Here is a 15,780-nt window from a genome sequence, read left to right as displayed (position 1 = left end):
GGCCACTGTAAAACAGCAGGCTTTGTATGTAATGCAGTGCTTTTTATTTGGCTTATTTGACTTTCCAAAATCATGATTGAGATTTTCACATCACATACTACTTACATTTTGTTCCCTTCTTCAATTTGTGCCTGCTTTGACTTTGGAAATGGCACCCCTTCAGTCACCACTAAATTTTTGACTTTGAGGCTTTTTTTTATTCTCATGTGGTGTTGGGTCGTGTTGGGATCCGATTAAATTCATATTCGCATCGAAAAATTCTGCATTGAGAGTAAAACGTTTCCTAACAAAGATAATTTCATACCCAAGACTTAAAACTGAGACTTCTGATTAAAGATGAATGAGTACTTGCTGCTACAACTTGTTAGTTACTTTGAGGCTTTTATTCCTGGGAAAATTACACATGAAAATAACTTAATTTTAAATTCAAAAAGTTGTTCTCTCTTTAATTGTTCTTGTTCACACATTAAAAAAAGTATTTAATAGCTTTAATGATAAAACCAATTTTTTCCCCATGTAACACACTTTTATTTTGATTATTTGTTTAAATAAAATATCAGCGGATATACACTGACCATTAATGAAAATTACTCCTTTTTTCTCTCTGTATTCTGTATAGCTGTATCTAGATAATTATAGTAATGATTAATACCGATCCAGTTGGTTTTATATTTGACGATGCATATTATTCACAATAAATTGTCCATAAATAAAAAACAAACAATTTCCATTCAATATATTTATAATCATCACTCACATTTGGAGCACAATCAATTAGTTTCACTAATTTCTGCTAACTAAAAATTACACAGTATTATCGAGTAAGATACGGAAAATTATGAAATTGCAATTAGTACTCAAACTTTTGTCAAGATCATGTTCCCTTATCGAATTTTTGATATACATTTCGGATTGAATCTCATTGGAAACAAGACTTTCTTGTACTAAAGTTTTTTAATCAAATATCAATATGGAACATGTTTGTCATCGGATTTACATTGATAATGTATTAAAAATTTTCACTATCACTATAATTAACCTATTGTAACACATTTATCTGGTTTATTTTCAAATTACCAATTAATTTTTTGTTAATAGTTATTTGTAATTATCTTTCATGATGATTTAATAATATAATCCTTTTTAATGTCTATCACAGAATATTAGCTAAACGCTTTCTATCATAACATGAAAGACTTACACAAAAGGAGTAAAAAGAATAGTTTGGTGCATGAAGTATTTTGTATTTATGCAGTGTTCGGGAAAGGTCGCTTCCTAAGAAGTGTGGTGTAGACAACCTATTTTAATACTGGTATCACATGATAATTTAAGGCTCGAACTCGTGACCATTAAGTTAAAGGTAGATAACTTTACACAAAAGGAGTGTTACAACTTAAACTTCCGCTTGTTCTTAATCCCCATAAATTTGGAAAACACGAAAGACAACTTTTACAACACCATATTAAATTTCTCCATGTGTTATTAATGCATACAGCTGAGGTAGCTTCAAAATTTTGTGTGTAATTCTTTTTTTTTTTTTTTTTGGTTTGCAAATTCTCAATTCTTTCCGTTTCAAATGGTAGAAAACTCTTGAAATGAAAATGAACTCGTGAAGTAAATTCATAGAGTCAAAAATTTATTCACCCAAATAAAGAACAAAAATTATAACCAACAAAGGTATTATACGACTACCATTCTTTTTTGCACAAAAAAAAAAGACTACCATTCTTCTTCCTTTCCTTTTAGCTCCCGTTTAACTATAAATTTTGACTTTTTTTTTCAATTTTAAAAAAAAAATTGTTTGTTCATGATATATGATCAAATTTTTTTAAAAAATTAAACTTTTTTTAGATGAAATTTTTTGTTTCACTCACAAATTTTAATTTTTCTTCAAATAAAATACATGTCTAAATATAACTTCAACTTCCAAAAATTATTTTTCAACACAATTTCAGAAACTTTTTTCCAGGTTTTAATCAAATTTATGTTGAAACGCTAGCTTAGATTGTTAGAAACCTTTTGAATTTGAATATTTTTGCTGCTAAAATATTTATCTAAATTTATTGATATATTCTTATGGTGACGAAGACTACTAGATATTAAAAGTTTTAGTATTGCCATATAGTATATTCTTTCATTATATATTTATTTTTGTGACATTATGGTACTGGTAGGCGGGGGTGGGGGGTGTGAGGCTTTCAGCTTTGGCTTCATCTTCCTCTTCAAAACTGCCATTGCCTTTTCAAAAAAATCATTACAAATTCTCACACGCAGAGCAAGTCCTCCTTTGCAAAAAAAAACCCTCTCTTCTTTAAAACCACTCAATTTCATTCTTCACTACTTCACTTTGTATGAAATCATTTGCATTTTTTTCCCACAAACCATGCGCATTTCTTGACTCATCTACATTGTTCCCACTTTTTTCAGCACCAAATCAATGAACCCACTTCCAAATTTCCCTCTTTTATCCATTCATTTCTTCAACATTTCCATTACAAAAATAGCCACTTCAAGTTTCTTGATTTTCACCCTTCTTTTGCAGATCTATTAAAAACCCCATTTCACCTTTCAAAAATGGTGGCTGAACCTTGGTGTTTAAGAATGGGAAATCAGGTAAGTACAAATGTAAAAAAACATTCTTTGCTTATAGAAAATTCAAAGAAATTAGTATCTGTTAAGAAACAAGGCCAAAGCCAAAGCCAAAACCAACAAGAGAAGCAAGTTATAGGGATATTATCATTTGAAGTAGCTAATATGATGTCTAAGATTATTCATCTTCACAAATCTTTAACTGATTCTGAGATTTTAAAACTTAAAAATGAGATCTTTAAAGCTTTAGGAATAAGGAGTTTAGTTTCTGAAGATGAAGAGGTTTTATTAGAATTAGTACTTGCTGAAAAACTTGATGACTTGAATAGAGTTGCTAGTGTAGTGTCTAGACTTGGGAAAAAATGTACAATTAGTGCTTTACAAGGTTTTGAGCATGTATATGGGGATATTATTTGTGGGGTAATTGATGTGAAGGATTTGGGATTTTTGGTTAAGGATATGGAGGGAATGATAAAGAAAATGGAGAGGTATGTGAATTCAACAGCTAGTTTGTATTGTGAGATGGCTGTATTGAATGAATTGGAAATGGCAACAAAGAAATTTCAGCAGAATCAACATGAGGAGAGTCGAAAAGCGTATGAACAGAAGTTGGCTTGGCAGAAACAAGATGTGAAGCATTTAGAAGATGTTTCACTTTGGAATCAGACTTATGATAAAGTTGTTGAACTGTTGGCAAGGACTGTATGTACAGTATATGCTCGGATTAGTACTGTGTTCCGAAGTGCACTTGTAAAGAGGGACCTTTTGAGAAATCCGGCTGCAGGCTCGCAAATTGGTTGCAGTGGCGGTTTGCAGCAGCTGAAGCGAGACTCCAGTGAGAGGTCTGAAGTTGTGAATTCTGATTTCAAGAAGTCTGTTTTGAGGAATAGCAACGGTAGCTGTCATTCAGGGCAAATTGAGAAAGGAGCGTTAGGAAAGAGGAGCACGAGCCACAATGCTCAATCTAAGCTTGGAAGAAACGAAGGGAGCTTATTTGGGTCCGAGAATTTTAATTTCGCTTGTGGAATGGGACCTGGGAGGCTATTCATGGAATGTCTAAGTTTGAGTTCTGCTTCAAAAATGGATGTTGAGAACGATCTTGGAACTGATGATAGAAGTAGTCAGATATCTGGATGTTGTAGTGTTTCAAGTGGTACGAAAAGGGAGCAATCTAATATTTCAGGTTCTTTCAATAGGTCTCCTAGCAGTATCCGTTTAAACGAAAATGCTAGACAGCTAAAGAGTTGTGTGTCCGATGCTGCAAAACATGGTCCCAAAAGTAGGATAACGTTGTTGTATGCTCCTCCTACAACAGTTGGAGGCCGTGCTTTAGCCTTACATTATGCAAATGTGATTATTGTCATAGAAAAGCTACTTCAGTATCCACATCTGGTTGGCGACGAAGGGAGGGATGATCTATATCAGATGTTACCGACAAGCTTAAGGAAGACTTTGAAGTCTAGCCTGAGATCATATATGAAAGGTTTAGCCATATATGACGCGCCTCTTGCCCACGATTGGAAAGAGAGACTTGAAGAGTTACTCAAATGGCTTGCACCTTTAGCACATAATATGATCAGGTGGCAAAGCGAGCGAAATTTTGAGCAACAGCAGATTGTTAAGAGAACTAATGTTCTCTTGCTTCAGACATTGTATTTTGCTGATTGCCAGAAGATGGAGGCAGTAATTTGCGAGCTGCTTGTTGGATTAAACTACCTTTGCCGGTTTGAGCAACAACAAAATGCTTTACTGGACTGCGCCAGCAGCATTGATTTTGAAGATTGTATGGAGTGGCAAATGCAATTTGGAGCTTCTTTTCATTCTTGATCATATTGTTTGAAGTGGTTCACTTAGTGTGGTAATTTTTTTAATTTGATGCATTTGTATGATAGATTAGAATATAGTTCGACGCGATGTCAACATCAGAGATCCAGACATTAAAGATGTCTGGTTCTCTGGTGTTGATTTAAATATTTCATTGCAAGTTGTTGAACAGCAAGGAAAGTACATATTTATGCACCTCCATTTAATTGCAGTTAGTTTGTCATCTTCAGAATAGACTTCTTTATTTGTTATCCGTTAATTCTATTGTTAGGTATGGATTGAGATAGTAATTACAAATTATTACTGCTCAATTTGAGCTATTGTCTATTGCTGTAGTTTATATCCAAAATTTGTTAGCCATAACCTTGGCATAATGTTTTTTTTTTTTTTTGGAACCCCAGGAAAACTCGCGACCGCTACAGCCTCTGCCACAGCTTATGCCCTTCGGGTGAGTCTGTGCGCACTGGGTAAACCCCCACTGTATAATAACCTGCAAACCACATAGAGGATGTAAACCGCACTAGGCAAGTCCCGTGCGACAAACTCAGGCCCAGAGGGCATTGAGGGGGATCGAACCCGCGTCGCCCGTGTGGACAACACCCTCCAAACTGAGTTTTCCTTACTGTCTACACCTGAGTTCCGGGAGCTGCTATACATAATACTTTTGACCCAATTTGCTTGTTGTCAATCTCAGTTTATTGAGGACAAATCTTGGGTAATATAAGATTTTCGATTCCACAAGTTTCGCTTGTCAAATATAAATAACCTTCACATAACTTGTGTCAGTTGCAAAGTAATATTTTTCATTACAAATAAATTAATGAAAGAATTATTAAAGTCGAGTATAAAACAACTTCTGTTATATGTTACTCTTCATTTTTAGTTCTTTGCAAAAAGAATATCACTCTGTATTTGGAAACTCATTAGTTTGAGTATTTCTATTTTATCTTTAATGTCGCTCTTTCATACGAATTACATAATATATTTAAGACCATAAGATTCTAAGGACATTAGTGATATGCTTTTACACATTTAGCTTATTTGTCAAAAAGTTCTCTTTAATTTTTAAATTTTTTTCACTAAAATACTTCCATGTAAAATAAACGCAAAAGATAAGTTTAGCGTGTCATCTCATTCTGATAAGAGCATATTAAAACTATAACAATTCAAACATACGAGTTTTTAGGTTTATAAAGATGTCACTCTTTTTCTGACAAAAGAAGAAGAAGAAACTGTTATATAAAATGAAACAACGTCGAGACTATTATTTTAACACATTAATACTATCACTTCATTATAGTCCATTTGTTTTAATTTATATTAATTTGATTAATCTTTTAAAATAAATTGGATTAATTAAATTTAATATTTTAAAATTAAAATTTGAATATTCAAACACTATATCAAAGCTATTACAGTATTAGTTGTAAATAATTAAAAAATTCATTTCAATAGGCACCGACACGTAAGATTACTCTCTGTTTCGTCTTAAGGGATTTCTCATTGGTTAACTCAAAATTTCAGTTTCTTTTCCCAACACCTTAAGCATTCTTCATATAATTCTCCACTTTCTAGCATTTCCAATTCGATTCGTTTTATAAATAAGAAAATTCCAGAGAAAATTTCCAGATCTGCACTTGCTCTTCCAATTTAAGATTTTCTACTCGAATTTTCTTCTCCTAACTTCTAGAATCTTCCATTTCCTCTTGTATGCAAAAAATTCAATTCGGATCACCAGTGACAACTGTGAGCTGGAATTTCTGCAATGAGTTATCGGAGGTCAGTCTCTGTTCGATTCTCTATTGCACTTTTACATATATACAAGCATTCTTCATATTTTTACTTACATGCCATTGGAACGCAAAAACTGTGAATTTGAATGTATGCTAATGTATGCCACCATTGGCCTTATGCATAAAAAGGCGGACCTAATATTTGAAGTTTATAGGTTTGAGATTCCAGTACTTTTAAGTTACTGAGTTTTAAACTAGTAAGTTGTACATATTCGATGTATTTCTTTGACAAATATACGTTTTCAACCAAAGTTACTGATAGGCCGAACAAGCAACATCCACAGTAGCTCCGCCCCCGATAATAAGGTTTTCACGAATCATGTTACTTAGCTTACAGTTATGGTTTACATTGGAATGGAAAGTTCTAATTTTGAAATTTAGACATCCAAAGTAAGGAAAAGGAGAAAATACTTTGGGACGGAGGGTTTATATATGTAGTGGCACATTGATCTGATTTTTAGTGGATTGACATGTTTGTTGTGGCTCCAGTTTGCTTTTGTGTGCTTTGCTTCTTAAAAGATAGGCAAACAGTAACAGAGTCAGGATTTCAACTTTATGGGTTCTGGATTTTAAAACCACGACTACAAGTGCTAATAACTGGGTTCTAAATTTTATATTTGTACATATTTAATGAGTTTCTTAACATAAATATACAGTTTGAGCAAAAGCTACTAGGTCGGTCTAACTTGTAACTAGGCTTCTGGCTCCGCACTTGTGTTCTAGGGAAATTAGTCAGACAAGTTTGGTCTCTGGGCACGAGGCATACCTGAGTAGTTGGAATACTTATTTCAAGAGTATGTCGAAATGGGAATTTTCTGGTCTGAAGGAAGAAAAGATTAAGCATATCGCAATTGGCGCTTATGATCAGCCTAACTGTTAAGATTTGGCTGAATGCCTGGGAAGAATAATTCATGATTGTGACACATGGATTAAGATGCCAGTTTAAATGCACTAAGATATAATTCATGATGCGGAACTTTGAGAAATAATTGGATATTTGGAGGGCGTATAATGATATATAATTGAAGCTTAGACTGGGGTTAGGCGATAGAAGACATAAGAAAGGATTGCATTTCAGCTATCATGAACTGATTTCCTATGTGCCAAGTGAATGCTCTTTTTGCTGGGTCTCTGATGTTTGCTGCCATGAAACTTGGACATTTGAAGAGGGATATATGAAAGAAAACAGAAAAAAAGATGTACTTGAAGAAGCAATATCTTGTTTGGACTTTGACACTCACAGGACATGCCTATTACGAATTTGACTACTCAGAAAGAGAAGGTGCAATGTGAAAGTAATGTACTGCAGTCAATCATCGATTGTCAAAAATTATTTGTGGAATGGATATAGAGGATTCATATAGTCGACCTTAACTAGTTTGAGATTGAGATATAGTTGATTGATATGGATCATTACTTGTCAACCCATGTTGGACACTTCGGCTAGTTGTCATGCTTTCCTGTAGTTATTTTTAGTGCTTGTTAATATATTTTGAGCTGTATATAAGGACCAAGCTATTTGTATTTGATACGGAAATACATGAGTATCCAGTACGGAATAGCAGTTTTTTGCTAATTTTTAGAGTATTATGAAGAATCTGCACAAATCACCCATATGCATGTCACACCTATTCGACAAGGGTATGCAAACAAATGAAGGATCCATGTATGAAAAAGGATGGAAAGCCAGAACTTGATCCAATACTCTCTGTATATGGGGGTAGGGTATGAATTGTTTCTCTTTTAGGGTGTGCCCTCATGCCGCAAGCAATTTATGTGCCAGGATTTCTCCTCCTGATTTAGCAAAATAAAGGTCTCACATCTAATTTATGTTATCTGGACATTAAACTTGTATCTTTCACGTATCTGCATATACACTAGATAAATAGCTCTTCCTGCTTCACATAATCTATTTCATTGAAGGGTTTATTTCTATGATCGGTATATTGATCACCCGAGGGGGGTCTTGTACAGCTAATTAGTCCCAATGATATGACATAGCAAAGCAGTACATTACCTACTGACTGCTAAGATATGTAATAATATCCAGAAGTCTCTATTATTCTTGTCCCATGGCCTTACAAATTGCATTTGAACTTCCTATTCTACAGGGATCATCGAGCCCATAGAGCTGCTCTCTTTGATAACTATGATAGTATTGAGGAAGGTGGTATAAGGGCTTCATCTTCCTATCCCCGTGATCTTGATGAAAGAGACAACGACAAAGCTGTGGATAGCTTACAAGACAGAGTCAGCTTTTTAAAGAAAGTAAGTTTTTGCTATGCTTCATTCATCTTCTTCCCCCTTTTCGGTATTAAATCTTTTCTTTCTTTGTTTTGAAGCATACAGTCCACTGAGGAGCTGTGATTTTTGTGTAAGCTTATCTACCTTTGAAAGTAAGAGAATTTTCAAAAGTGCCGAAAGTTTATCCTATACAGTTTACATAGGGATGATTTGGTTCACATACTACTTATGCCTGGATTGTTAATTTATAATCCAAAGATTGTTTATGCGGTGAATAATAATTAATGGAATATTATGTAGGAATTGCGTACTTTAAGAATATTTGTCTTTAAATAATTTTATCTCTGTTTTGCTAACATGTGTATTCTTATTCCACATTTTATCCATCAAAAAATAATGCATAGGCTCTCGCATGACTTAATACGGGATTGTTTAATACTTTCAACCAAACACTGCCTTAGTTATGCTGGGATTTTATCCCTAATCCCTCCAACCAAACGTTGCATTATTTATGCAGGATTTTATGTTGATTATTTCCTAATCCTCCAATAAAACGACCACTTAATTAAGCTGTACATGATCCCTGCAATCAAATTTATCACTTCAACTCTGAGTTAGATTCACTGGATCTGCAGTTACTGTCACAAAATTAAGGTAGAATTTAAGGTTAACATTTTTGTTTTCGGAAAAAAACCTAGACCTTTTGAAGAGTGATATGGCCAATGTACATGGCATCTTATCTTTAAGCTACCTGACCAAAGTGCTATTGCGTACAACATTAATTAATTACTGCACCAAAGCCAATTTGGACCCCTATTCCCAGTTTCACCAGGTTTTTAGCAAAAATGTAGTGATAGGCTGTGTTATTTGATCTTTAACTCCTAGTATTATTGGCTAAGGAGGACAACATGGTTCATGTTCAAGGTCTATCAGGCAGTCCTCACGTGAGGTGTCAAAACAGAATGCTCCCAGATGGTTAACAAAGCTGCAATGCTATGACCATATTCTCATGGTTAAAAAAACAGTACACTGAACTGTAATTTTGTGTTTATGCCCATGGCAAAGGTAGGCCTCATTGCCATCTTGTGACCACATGGCCTGATGCTACTGTTATGGGTGAAAGTCTGAGCATTGAGCCAGGGTATTTTTGTGCAGTACGTGTCTTGAACTGTCTTTTGTGATGTGACTCTTAACCAAAGCTGTACCTAATTTTATTAAAAAACATGAGAAGACCAAGATTAACTGCTGAGGTTCTGTGTAAGTCAAGAAGTTGGAGAAAAAATGCGTCCTTGGCCTTCTGTAGGGTAATCCATTCTCATATTTCTGGTGCTACTTTCACTGGCAAAGCTCCATTCATTATTTGCATTTTCGTAGAACTTTTGCCTACTGAAGTTGCATAAGGGCATCAAGTTTAGAGGAAATGATGCTCACAGCTATGTAAATGAAAGTTGTTCTTTGTGTTGTCGTATCATGTGTAATCTTCTTTAGCACTCATGATATTTGTTTTGGAGTTCCAGCACGTCTGGTATGTACTTTTAATGTTCTCCAGGCATTGATACTTAGTATATTTGCACTTGGACAGTTAACAGGTGACATACATGAGGAGGTGGAGAACCACAGCCGAGTGCTAGACCGAATGGTAAGCCGGCTAGTTTTGTGAATCTTTTGCGTACACTACTAGTTAACTTTTTCTTTCTTGGATCATTTCCATTAGGGGAATGAGATGGATTCATCTAGAGGAATCATGTCAGGAACCATGGATCGATTCAAGATGGTAAGCACTTGTGATAAATTATGTTGTTATGTCATGTGTGTGTGTGATTTCATGAGACATACTTATAGGATATGCATATGTTTGTTTTCCTGTAATTTCCTTTGTCAAATGAAAGTTAACAACCCATTTACTTCCTTAGGTATTCGAGAAGAAATCAAATCGGAAAATGTGCAAACTCGTCGGATACTTTGTGCTTTCCTTTTTCCTAATATACTACATACTTAGGTAAGTATCTCTGCCTGGACTTTACAGTTTGCATTTCTGATACGAGGTACTAAATGCAAAGACTTGCCTTTATAAATATTCCTTACAGTGAGAAACCATGTAACTTGCTTTCTGCCTCCATCTCAAGATAGTAATCCTAATAAATCACCTTAGTTTTCTAAATGATATTTGGTGTAATCTCTCACCACAGCCATAAACTGAAGTGTGGAATAATGAGGAGTGTAAACAGACCTCTGACTTCTCATCTCAGATGTTCACTCGCCTTTGGTAGATAAGTTTGTTCCTAATGATTCATGCCATTGGTCGCTCTAAGATTCCATCCATGTATCAATTTATTTGGATATCTGCTGGGGCTTTTACCTTTTCTTCGTTGGATGCTAATTTTTTGTTGCCAATTGTTAATGAGAGTGAGATTATCGGTTAAAAACAATACTAAATTAAGGTACTAGGTTTGGATATGATGATTTGATTGAGGCAATTGATGGCTGTCAACGAGCCTATGCTAGAAACCTACTTAAATCAATGTATTAGACTTGGGTATAATCATTTTCCATCCCAAGGTGTTGATGTGATGCCCCTTAATGAGACGTAAAAACCAATTAATGGTTTGTTTTATATGAAGTAAATTGCTTGATCAAATAATTTTCAGCTATTATGGTTTCCTTTAGAGTTTGGCAGTATCGTGGAGAGGTTGGAGTAGTTTGGCTTACCAAACTATTTAATGCAATACTAAGGAGTCGAAGGATGCCAAACGATTAGAGAAAGAGTACCTTGATTCCAATATATAAGAACAAAAGAGATGTTTAAAGTTGTCAAACTAATGGCATTAAACCTATGAGTCATATGATGAAAGCTTGGAAAGGAGCGATAGAACATAGACTCAAGGATATTACAATAGTGTCGAAACCGGTTTGAATTTATATCTAGCAGCTCCACAACTATATTGTTGCTAAGAAGATTAATCAAATTTATAAAGAGAGGAAGAAGGATCTGCATTTTGCATTTAAAGATCTGGAGAAAGCGTATGAAAGAGGGTGTGTTTGGTACTACAGAAGTCACTTTCCATGGAAAATGTCATCCACAGTAAATTTATTTCTGGTGTTTGGTTGGTAATTTCCAGAAAAAAATGTATATTAAAGATTAATCATAATATTAGCAAATTGTAGAGTATTTTGATGAAACTCTTGAGTATTAGAGAATAATAATAATAATGTCTAAATGTTAGTTGAAGCAAATAATACGAAGTTAATAGTTAAAGATAATTGTAAGGAAATTGACTTCAGCCTATAGGTGAAGGAAGTCAATTTTCCTCCTTTTGATAGAAAATGTTACCATGAAAGCGAAATGGAAGAAAAAATTCATACAAGTGATACCAATTAGTTGATATTAAAACTTAGTCATACTCGAATGCTTATTTTGGGTTCATGGTTTGTTGGTAGTCTTTTAATTAGAGATTTGTATACCATTAGAAAATGTAGAGAACTTCTAGCGCTAGAGAATCTAAATTATTTGAATATATTGAGATAAGTTAAAATGGACCATGAGGATTCATGTAGCTGACCTCACAGTAGTTTGGGATTATGGTGTAGTAGTAGTAGTTTTTCTCTTTCTTTTTGAGGAGGGGTCCGAACTAAGTCGGGTTATTACCCTAATTAAACCAGTGTACTAATTGGGTATGTTTATATCATCTTAAGAACTTCAGTGGAATGCCTTGAGAATCATTTCACTGTTTCCAGAAAACATAAACTGTGAAACCGGAGGAAGGTAGATGAAGCGTAGAAGTGTTCTTAATCTCATTTTCTTTTCCCTCTTGCAGGTTTCTCATGTATTTTATGTATGGTTGACGTTGAGGCAGGGTTTACTAAGATTGTTCTTCAAACCGCTTGGCCATGCCACAAAACGTGACATATAACTGGCATCTACTTCAATCTTATAGGGAAAACTGGCACAGTAAATTGTATATTTCGTACTGTATCATGTCAAAGACTGTTTATTTTCGCATGGAAAAGGAAGATATTTTCAGACATTCTTTGAAAAATCATATAGAAAGCTATATGGCGTAAAACTTGACTAGGGTGTTCATCGGTCGGCTAGGTACGGTTTTGAAAGATTTCAGTTCTATGGTTTTGCTTTTTACTTTTCGGTTTCGATTGTGTGGTTCGGTAACTTTGGTATTACTCTTTAAAGTGCGTTTTTATTAACCAAAGAAATTGATTTTGCAGACTCAAGCTACAAATTAAACCAAAACATCATTGATGTTTTCATTCTAAAGCAAGAGTGCAAGACTCTCGTTCTTTGCTCGAAAAGAAAAGTAAAGAAGAAATATTAGACATAATATTATTAGAAGTCAAATGTCTCTAATTACCAAATTTAACAAATATGTTTGGAGCCATTCAACAAATTAAATTTTGGGTAACAAACTTCACTTACCATGTTTAATGGAGTACTACGGAAATCATATACTAATAACTAAATGGTTAGAGCAAATCCTTTGATCAAGACCAAAAATTTCCGTAAACGGAAAAGTCTGGGATTTAGCTGAGGTAGAGCAGTCGATATTGGAAGCCCCAGACAAGGCTGGTTCAAGACTTAGGCCCCACTAAAGTAATTACTTTAAAGCTCAAAAGAATTTTCCAAGTGGACCAAGGTTTTTTTTATTTATTATTTTTTAACTTCAAATTATATTTGCATTATTGAAATGTATGAAATTATTAACATTCTACTTAGTGGTGAAAAAGGAGAGTTTTTCCTGATAAGAATTTAGAAAAAGAAAATGAACGAAGCTAATTTTTACCTAAAAATAGATTTGAACTATTCAACGTTTATGAAATAATTTTTGGCACTATACTTAATGTTAAAAATTGAAATTACTATGTGTTGATAATTTTAAAAACTATTATGTTAACCTTGAAAGTTTCTTAAAATATTATGTAAGTTTTTGTGAGGGGTAGAGATGCGTGTAAGATGATTCGAACACCATCTTTATGAGAGTTAAACTAAAATATATACTAATCTTGTTGTATAAACTCAAACCGCCTATATTAAAATTTATAAGCATTTAACATTTACACAAAATCAATAAATGCATGACATGTGTATGCACATACAATCTTTTATTAGTACTCCCTCCGGTCCACAATAAGTGATTTTTTGGTTATTTTCACATAGATTAAGAAATTTACCTTTTAACATTAATTAGTAATAAAATTGACCATATTAACATTTACTATCTCTTCACATAAACACTCCTAACACATACTCTAACACTATTTATTCCAAGGGCAATGTAGGAAAAAAAATTAATTCATTATTGAAATCTGAAAAAATCATATATTTTGGACTATAAAAAAAGGGCCAAAAAATTACTTATTGTGGACCGGAGGGAGCATATATTTTCACCTTAATTTATAAGTTTATCATGGTAATTAATACATGTGGTTAACATGAGATAATTTTTACCGCCTAAAATTACTCACGAATTAAAGAGCAGACGAGATTTCAATGAAGCTACTAATGAGTTAATGACTTTCACAACCTTGGTAGATGTTCCATTATTTTTTAAAACCCGATGCAAACGAAAGATAAGGAAGAATAGAATATGTGATGGTATTTTAATTTCTTCCTTATAGTTTATACACAAATCATTTTTACCCATAAGTTTATTTATATCTTTGTATACGGGTAAAATCGAACCCGATATTCGATCGAGCTTCCGAACTCACTGATTAGGCCATGGTCGAAATAACTGTGATCGGGTGAAGTCGAGCTCGAAGATCGATCTGACGTCTAACACCATTAGCCAAGATCGGCATATGGTGATTGTGATCGAACCCAAAGCATTGACAAAGTTAGCCATCGAAACCATCAGATTTGCTCTCGAGTTTACCGAAGGCGTAACCGGTCCTGTTTCTAACGGTCTCGAAGAAAACTTTGCCAACTCATCCGATATGGGTCCGTAATTCTCGCCATTAACCAATCATTATGGCAAAAATCATGGAACGAGTAAAAAAGGACCAACTGTTAGCAAATTATGAACTTTTGCCTTTTATAGAACATTAAAATAATACCTTAAAAGGTAGATCTCCCCTAATATATAAGGGGGACTTGACAATTCATTAGGGACATTGTAACATACACTAATAAGTAATACATTATTTGAGTTCTTACCCTTTGGTATCTTTGTGTCCACAAAAGTGCATTCATTTCAAGGGTATCTCGCTTACCTAAGCTGAAATCATCCAATTCATGTGATTTACGGTTATTTTATCATTATTTATTTTAATTATAATTTAATTTATCGCTTTGTATCAAGTTAATCCCCACATCCTTTAAACCACTAACAAATTCAATTGTTATCCGATTTTGAGGGTAAACAGTTTGGCGTCCAACGTGGGGCTAAGGATAATAGTGGTTATTTGATACAAATCTCCGTAACACACACTATTTTATACTTGCTCTTTGAAGTGCCTTTGATTTCGGGCTAAAAATGCCAAACTCTCAATTAGCACCCCTACATATCGATAACGAGTCCGGTCATCAGGTTGAGAATAATAACATGACGCCCGATAACGTAGGGCCACCCGCTGATCCCGTTAGAATTCCACTCGCAGATCCGATTGATGTTAATTCACATGTGGCTATCGACGCAAATTTGCCTACCGACCCCGAAAATAACATCTGTGGTGGGGCCTGATCGGCAGATCAAAACACACAAAATAATGAAGAAGACGGGATCGGCCTAAGGATGATCTTCGAAATGCTGCAAGCTCAACAGGTGGCGATAACTCAGTTGCAGAGCCAAAGCCAGGCGCCGAGCAGGGTTGAACTCGATCCGCCCCGTGAAGTCACCCGCAGAAATGAACCGGTCGTAGTAAGGTCAAATGAACAAGAATCAGGTACTAACCTCGAGATTATAAAGATGCTCGAGGAGCTGTCAAAGCGGATAGAATCAGGGGAAAAGAAAATCGAATCGAACAACAAAACGGTGGAAACCTACAATTTCAGGGTAGATCAAATCCCGCGAGCACCTCCTATATTGAAAGGACTGGATTCCAGGAAGTTCGTGCAAAATCCTTTTCCTCCGAGCGTGGCTCCGAAGCCGATCCCCAAGAAATTTTGTATGCCCGAAATACCTAAGTATAACGGAACGACCGATCTAAACGAGCATGTAACCTCTTACACATGTGCCATCAAAGGAAACGACTTGGAAGACGACGAGACCGAGTGTGTTCTACTGAAAAAATTTAGGGAGACCATGTCAAAGGGAGTTATGATATGGTATCACAACTTACTTCCTAATTCTATTAACGCATTTGCTATGCTTGCAGACTC

At 34.7% G+C, this 15,780-nt stretch overlaps 2 protein-coding genes across 2 annotated transcripts; both read left to right on the top strand.

Moving 5' to 3' along the window:
* The first annotated feature begins 2,178 nt into the window (after nt 1–2,178).
* LOC107805121 (uncharacterized) lies at nt 2,179–5,050 on the top strand. The gene is made up of 2 exons (XM_016629112.2): nt 2,179–4,447; nt 4,815–5,050. The coding sequence occupies exon 1, from the start codon at nt 2,575–2,577 to the stop codon at nt 4,414–4,416; it is 1,842 nt and encodes a 613-aa protein (XP_016484598.1). The 5' UTR covers nt 2,179–2,574; the 3' UTR covers nt 4,417–4,447; nt 4,815–5,050.
* Nucleotides 5,051–5,897: 847 nt separating this feature from the next.
* On the top strand, nt 5,898–12,514 carry LOC107805119 (bet1-like SNARE 1-2). The gene is made up of 6 exons (XM_016629109.2): nt 5,898–6,192; nt 8,318–8,474; nt 10,033–10,089; nt 10,165–10,224; nt 10,364–10,449; nt 12,266–12,514. The coding sequence occupies exons 1-6, from the start codon at nt 6,179–6,181 to the stop codon at nt 12,291–12,293; spliced, it is 402 nt and encodes a 133-aa protein (XP_016484595.1). The 5' UTR covers nt 5,898–6,178; the 3' UTR covers nt 12,294–12,514.
* The last annotated feature ends 3,266 nt before the right edge of the window (nt 12,515–15,780 follow it).

The sequence above is a fragment of the Nicotiana tabacum genome, chromosome 14 (genome assembly GCF_000715075.1).
Source record: "Nicotiana tabacum cultivar K326 chromosome 14, ASM71507v2, whole genome shotgun sequence".
NCBI lineage: Eukaryota > Viridiplantae > Streptophyta > Magnoliopsida > Solanales > Solanaceae > Nicotiana > Nicotiana tabacum.
Note: the sequence above shows the minus strand (reverse complement) of the source record. Positions and strands in the feature narration are given on the sequence as shown.

Coding starts and splice junctions, on each gene's coding strand:
- LOC107805121 (XM_016629112.2), top strand. CDS start 2,575: ATGGTGGCTGAACCTTGGTGTTTAAGAATGGGAAATCAGGTAAGTACA.
- LOC107805119 (XM_016629109.2), top strand. Junction 8,475..10,032: donor GAGTCAGCTTTTTAAAGAAA/GTAAGTTTTTGC, acceptor GCACTTGGACAG/TTAACAGGTGACATACATGA. Junction 10,225..10,363: donor CCATGGATCGATTCAAGATG/GTAAGCACTTGT, acceptor TTACTTCCTTAG/GTATTCGAGAAGAAATCAAA.